A 7,127-nucleotide genomic window follows, 5' to 3' on the forward strand; every position below is an offset into this window, starting at 1 on the left:
TTCCAACATCCATTTCATCACTCTATGCTCAAAATAAATTCGCATGTCCTAAAACAAAATATAGCACAAATTATCAAAACTTTACCAAAATGGAAAATAAATTATAGCTAAGAATAAGGTAATATATATACACACACACACACACACACATATATATATATAGAATAATATCGACTCATCACTTTACAGTTCAAACACCTCAGCATATTGAAAGAATTTTTATTCTCATATCATTTGGATTCATATAGGATAGTATATCTTATAGATTCAAGCACAACTTGTGTTGGTTTGCTTGAATCTTCATTGACTCACTCAAGGTTCTGAGTAACCCTTGAATGAGTTGATTCGATTTATACATTTTGCAAAGAAGTCGATGGAGATGGAGCATTGGAGTCATGCTACCTTCATTAGCCGGAATACAAATCTATAACAAAAGCGTCGTTGCTACGTAGGTACTACAACTACCACTTAGAATAAGTTTTTCTAGAGTGGTTGAGTTTGAAAAATTGTACTCGAAGAGATATTTTTAACGTAGCGTTACCGATTACGTGAGAATACCTCACCTTCAGTGCATACTTTATTCCTCTTTATCAGACTGGAGTCCATATGGTGCCGACTCAGGACTTGCCGAAAAGAGAAAAACATGTAGTGGGTGCTACCCTGCAAAGAAACTCAGAAGAGGCCAAAAACAAAAAGAAGACCACGAGTCCTGGTCGCAAGTTCTGTACAAACTTGTCTTAATCCATCCTGTGAGTGTTAAATTGTTAATTGACAAAAGAAAGAGGAATCCTATTACTTTAAATTTACTAAAGACCAAAAAAGAAATTAAAAAAAACCTGAATATCTAGCAGGAATATAGGTGGATTAAAATGAAAAAGGAAGGGTAGAAAGAAAAGAAGAAGCTGAAAACAGAAGCAACAATGGCAGCAGCAAAGATGACATTGTCAGTTTTGTTTGGTGGGTTTTTTCTATTGCTATTATATCTCTACGAGTCTTGGGTTTTGAAGCCAAAAAGGCAGAGATCAAAGCTTGAAAAGCAAGGGATCAGAGGGCCTCCTCCTTCATCATTTCTCTTGGGAAATATCCCAGAAATTAAAAGCATCAAAGCCAAGGTGCTGAAGAATTCAAGATCTCCAGAAACTAGTATTTCTCATGATTGGCCTTCAACCATCTTCCCTCATCTGGTGCAGTGGAGAAATGAGTATGGTAATTCCCATAGATCACAGTACCTTTATTTCTCTGTTTTCTCTTTGGCCGTCTTTGTGCTGTTGGATTATACATGCATGCCTAATTAGTAGTAATTGGTGGCAGGGTCAATCTTCATGTATTCAACTGGAAGCATACAGCTAGTAAGTGTTTCAGATGTAGACATGGTGAAGGAAGTTAGCATGTGCACATCTTTAAACTTAGGGAAGCCAGCTTACCTATCCAAGGACCGGAAGCCGCTGTTAGGCGAAGGAATTCTAGCTTCAAATGGCCCGATTTGGTCCCACCAAAGGAAGATCATTGCTCCTCAATTCTACTCTGATAAGGTTAAGGTAAATCACTCAGTTTAGTAGTAAAAGATTGCCTTCAGTTTGGTGTTTGCGTGAAGCTGTAAACTTGATTAATTTACTTTCGAATGTATTTGAGAAAAGAATTTTTTTTTTTTTTTTTGCTTTCGGTATGCCTAATGTTTATGCTTGCAAATATCTTTTAAGGGTATGGTGGATTTGATGGTGGACTCTACCACCTCGTTGTTGAGATCTTGGGAGAGTAAAATCGAAAGAGATGGAGGAATTGCAGTCTTCAGAGTTGATGAGGATTTGAGAAGCTTGTCAGCTGACATAATATCACGATCATCCTTTGGAAGCGATTATTCACAAGGGAAAGAAATTTTCTTAAAGCTCAGAACTCTTCAAAAAGTCATGTCCCAGCTGGGAAACATTGGGATTCCTGGCTTAAGGTATATATTTTACAAGGACGCTCAAATGATCGTACTTCATTTATTTAATAACCATAATAGGTATTGTTGCAGTGGTTTTTGTTTAAGTTGTGCTGCATTTACTGCATTATGATATATGGTCACTTAAACAAAAACAAGCGGCATTGTTTTTCATTAGCAAGTATCTATTATAATCTTTCCAATGTAACTCACACCTGTATCTGCGATGTCATTAGCAAAATACAGTACAATATGCCCACTATATCTTCAAATTCCTCATTTGTATCGTACTAATGATTCCGTTAATGGCCCAATCGATATAGATACTTGCCAACAAAAAGCAACAGAGAGATATGGAGATTAGAGAAAGATATCCGCTCAATGATATTAAGGGTGGCAAACAAACACAGTATGGAAGCTACTGATGAGAAGGACCTTCTGCAAATGATACTTGAGGGAGCCAAAAATTATGACGATGCAGATGGTCTATTTTCTACTGGTGTCTCTAAAGAAAAGTTTATAGTAGACAATTGCAAAAATATATACTTCGCTGGCCATGAGACCACCGCCATCACCGCATCATGGAGCTTGATGTTATTAGCTGCACATCCAGAGTGGCAAGCACGTGTTCGTGCTGAGGTGTTAGAGATTTGCGGGGATGCTATTCCAGATGCTGATATGCTTCGAAGCGTGAAAACAGTATGTTACATTACCGCACATATACAAATCTTTCTAAATTTTACTCACTACATATATTTGCTAGTGTCCTGTTTGGAATAGTTTTTTCTTTCTGGCAAAACTGCTTTTTGTAGCATTTGGCATAAATCGACAAAAGTAAGGACTTTAAGTGCTTCCTGGAGAAGTACATGGCAAGTGCTTCTCAAGAAGCCATTCTGGGTCAGAAAAAAACTCGAGTTTAGTTGAAACATTTCATATGCTTCCAACAAAAACACTGCTTTCTAACAAAAAAAACTATTGACTAAAAGCATTTTATAGTTATATAGATGCACTCTCAAACATGTCCAAAATATCCTACGGTATTTGCAATAAGAATATATTCCTTTAAACAAAAGTTCTATAGAAGTACATTCTAAAATCTTTATAATTTATTTGTATATCTTGGCAGTTGAATATGGTGATTCAAGAAACATTACGTCTGTACCCACCAGCTGTGTTTGTCATAAGACAAGCTTTGGAAGATATTAAGCTCAAAGACATTATAGTTCCCAAAGGAATGAACATTCAGATTCCGATCCCAATACTGCAGCGGCTGCCTGATCTATGGGGACCCGATGCCCTCGATTTCAATCCAGAAAGATTCAAGAATGGAGTTCTTGGGGCTTGCAAGGTTCCTCAAGCTTATATGCCATTTGGAGTGGGTGCTCGCGTTTGCGTGGGGCAACACTTTGCCATGACAGAATTGAAGGTGATTCTGGCTCTTATCCTATCCCAGTTTTCCTTCGCACTCTCGCCCACATACCAACACTGCCCAGCTTTTAGCTTGGTTATTGAACCTGGAAATGGTGTAAATCTCCATGTGAGGAGAGTGTAAAAATATGTCGCCAACGGTCGGTTTTATCATAGGGCATATAGATCGGCAAACTCTTTAACTTTTTTCTTATAATCTCGATGTAGGATGCAATGTGGGAATGGATCATCTGCAAACTCTTAACTTTTTTTCTTTAATCGCGATATAAGGATGCAATGCGGAAATGGATCATTTGCAAACACTTTAACTTTTCTCACATATTTGAAATAACATGCAAGACCTCTTCTGATTGTTTGTTTTTCTTTGAGTAGTCCTACAATTACCGTCTAGTTATACCATCACTTGTACTATCTTTTTAATAGAGGTAGGGTATGTTAATGCATGTGAATACCATCTCTATTAGAGATACGGTGTAAATGATGATACAACTAGATGATAAGAATAGCAATTTTGTTTTCCTTATTAATGTAATAAGCTCATGATTTGTAGGACGTAACTAGGATTTGAGAATCGGGTGGGCTGTACTCCAGCCAATATTTTTGCTCAAATTTAGCGAAGTTGCATCAATTTATCCACATTTGCTCAAATTTAATGAAGTTGCATCAATTTATTCATATTTCTAAGGTTTCGAACGTGTTGAAGTCATAAAATGAACCGAGTTACTTTAGAAAAATCGTAACATTGCACCATGTCATTTTCATGTCTTAAAAAAAAATTTAGTCACGACTTATATTCATAACCCTACACCTATCGTCACCACTGAGGTAATCCGAATAATTTAATTTAATTGACCTTTACTTTTAACGAACCAATCTATAGTTATTCACTTATTCCGGACCCGGAGAGATAATGAGGAATTTCACCTTACTTGTAATCACAGTCAATCAGACTCATCAACTCATCAGACTTACTAATAGTTTAAGAGAAATGTCTCTTTATCATCCTCAAAATTAATTAGAACATCAATTTATTTAAAGAATTCAAAAGTTAACAATAAAATAAAATTTGGAAAATAAAAAGAAATAAAATTAATTTGAACATCAATTTATTTAAAGAATCAAAAGTTAACATAAAATAACATTTGGAAAATAAAAAGAAATTAGGAGCTGTTTGGAAGGCTTCTTGAATCTTAATTTTTATTTTATTTTTAATACTAATGAGTACTAAGTAATTTAACCACATTCATTATTTTTGAAAACTAAAAATTGAATCTAAGAGGATACGAAACATGCTCTAGAAAACTCAAACAAGGTTTGGGATCCTCCCTCTCTCTCATCTGCGTTTTCTGTTTTACTTTCTCTTCCTCATCTATCTTTTCCGTCTTAAGATTGTTAGTAGGTCTTTGATATGGTGAATAAGATTCAATTATATATCTAATATATTAGTTTTTCCCGAAAGATCGGCTGGGCCATTCAGAAGTAGGACTTCATAACAAAGAAGGAAGGACGAAAGAAAGAAAGAAACAATGGCAGCAGCAACGAGGATATTATCAGTGTTTCTAGGTGGCCTTTTGCTATTGATATTATACATTCATGATTCATTGGTTTTAAAGCCAAAGAGGCCAAGATCAAAGCTTGGGAAGCAAGGAATCAGAGGGCATCGCCTTCATCATTTATCTTTGTCTTCGGAAATATCCCGGACATGAAGAGCATCAAACTCAAGGCGATGGAGAAGTCATCAGCTACAGAATCAATGGGGCACTATCTTTGCATTGATCATGATTGGCCTTCAACTCTTTTCCCTCATCTGGTGCAATGGCATAATGACTACGGTACACCTTTTTCTGTCAGCCTAATTTCTTTATTATCTCTTGGTTAGTGTTGGTCTAAAATTAAAAATATAAAAGAGAAAAGATTTATTTTGGCTTTTATTGGGATCAAAAGGTACTTAGTATTCAAAAGCACGTCCTTCTAAAAGCAGCATAAATTATTCCATTTTACCGGTTAGTTAGTTGTTAGATGAATGAAATAAGCACTTAAGCTGCCTTGTGGATGATTTTGCTTAAAAATTGTGCTTTTGTTATGCTTGTCAGGTATATGTATATTGGTGGCAGGGCCAAACTTCACCTATTCAACAGGAAGCATACCACAATTAAGCGTTACGGATTTAGTAATGGTGAAGGAAGTTAGCATGTGCACATCTTTGAACTTAGGGAAGCCTGTTTAGCTGCTATCGAAGGATTGCAAGCCACTGTTAGGCCAAGGCATTCTATCTTCAAGTGGCCCAATTTGGTTAAACCAGAGGAAGATTATTGCTCCTGAGTTCTACTTGGATTTGGTTAAACCGCATCACATACGTACTAGAATTTTCAAGTTATTTTTCTTTTTCTGTTTTGTATGCATTTCGTTGTTTCTAATTATAATTAAATTGGTCCAAAATTCAATGTTTAGTTTCAAGGGCACGATTGATTTGATGGTGGACCAACAACAATGTTAAGATCTCGGGAGCGTAAAATTGATAGCGAGGGAGGGATTGCTGTCTTTAGAATTGATGACGATTTGAGAAGCTTGACAGCAGAAATAATATCAAGAGCATCCTTTGGAAGTAGTTATTCAGAAGGGCAAGAAATTTTTTAAAGCTCAGAACTCTTCAGAAAATCCTGTCACAGGGAAGCATTGGGGTTCCTGGTACATTGCCAACTCGCAAACTTAGCATTCTCCAGATTTAATCCTAGCCATTCATTGGGGTTTTAAGTGATCTAATATGGAGTGTACACTTGTCACTCTATTACATAATCAAAAACTTTAAACAGAAACTAGCAGTTAGGATCGAAACCCTCGCTCTTCTTCTTTCTTCTTCGATTATTGAGCAGCTCATAACTTGGAACTTCACTTGTTGCCTTCGATCTTTGGAACCAAAAGCAATTTAGGTTCCAACACTCCCCTCTGAATTGGTTTTGGTTGTCACGCCAAGCAATCCCCACAAGTAATTGAATCTTTTCTTTGGAAGAGCTTTTGTGAAAATGTCTGCAATTTGATCTTCTGTTTTGCAGTAGTGTAGCTTGATTGTATTTTCTTGCAATGCTTCTCTGATGAAATGATATCTCCTCTTTTGTGCTTTGTTCTCTAATGAAAAACTAGGTTTTTAGTCATGGCGATTGCTGAGGTGTTGTCACACAGAAGTGATGTGGCATCAACTTGCAATTCTCTAAAGTCTTTTGAGTATAAATCTCAGCAAGATGATGGCTTGAGATGTTGCCTCTGAGGCACTCACATACTCTGGCTTAGCTGTGGACAGTGCAACACTTTATTGTTTCACTGATGCCCAAGAGAAAACCCCTGAACCAAAAGTGAATGCATATCCTAATGTGCTTCTGCAATCATCTTCACTGCCTCCCCAGTCATTGTCACAAAATCCAAATTAGAATAGTTGACTTCCCCATTTCATACTTGATTATGTAGTAAGTGTCCCTTGCACATATCTCAGCACTCTCTTAGCAGTTCCCATGTGGATCTTGGTAGGATTTTGCATAAATCTTGAGAGCAGGCTTGCTGAAAACATCAAATCATGCCTTGTTGTAGTTAGATACTATAGACTACCAACAATGCTTCTGTAAAGATTTGAATCCACTGATTCACTTCCATCATCCTTCTTGAGTTTCTCATTTGCAATTAGGGGTGTGGATACAGGTTTGCAGCCTTTCAAACCAAAATTTTCAAGCAAGGTTTGAGCATACTTCTTTTGATGAATGAAGATGCTACTTGCTTCTTGAAT

General features: G+C 36.6%; 1 protein-coding gene across 1 annotated transcript; it reads left to right on the forward strand.

Annotated features, from left to right (window-relative positions):
• Positions 1–853: 853 nt before the first annotated feature.
• Positions 854–3,711, forward strand: LOC137735327 (cytochrome P450 714C2-like). The gene is made up of 5 exons (XM_068474745.1): positions 854–1,206; positions 1,312–1,538; positions 1,701–1,945; positions 2,248–2,623; positions 3,051–3,711. Exons 1-5 carry the CDS (start codon positions 921–923, stop codon positions 3,474–3,476), a joined length of 1,560 nt encoding a protein of 519 aa, XP_068330846.1. The 5' UTR covers positions 854–920; the 3' UTR covers positions 3,477–3,711.
• Positions 3,712–7,127: the final 3,416 nt, after the last annotated feature.

Source organism: Pyrus communis, chromosome 5 (genome assembly GCF_963583255.1).
Source record: "Pyrus communis chromosome 5, drPyrComm1.1, whole genome shotgun sequence".
In the NCBI taxonomy this organism is placed as follows: domain Eukaryota; kingdom Viridiplantae; phylum Streptophyta; class Magnoliopsida; order Rosales; family Rosaceae; genus Pyrus; species Pyrus communis.

Bases quoted from the DNA above. Each gene is read 5' to 3' on its own strand.
- LOC137735327 (XM_068474745.1), top strand. From the start codon at position 921: ATGGCAGCAGCAAAGATGACATTGTCAGTTTTGTTTGGTGGGTTTTTT. The intron at 1,946-2,247 runs GTATATATTTTA...CAATCGATATAG, and splicing joins ATTGGGATTCCTGGCTTAAG to ATACTTGCCAACAAAAAGCA. The intron at 2,624-3,050 runs GTATGTTACATT...ATATCTTGGCAG, and splicing joins TGCTTCGAAGCGTGAAAACA to TTGAATATGGTGATTCAAGA.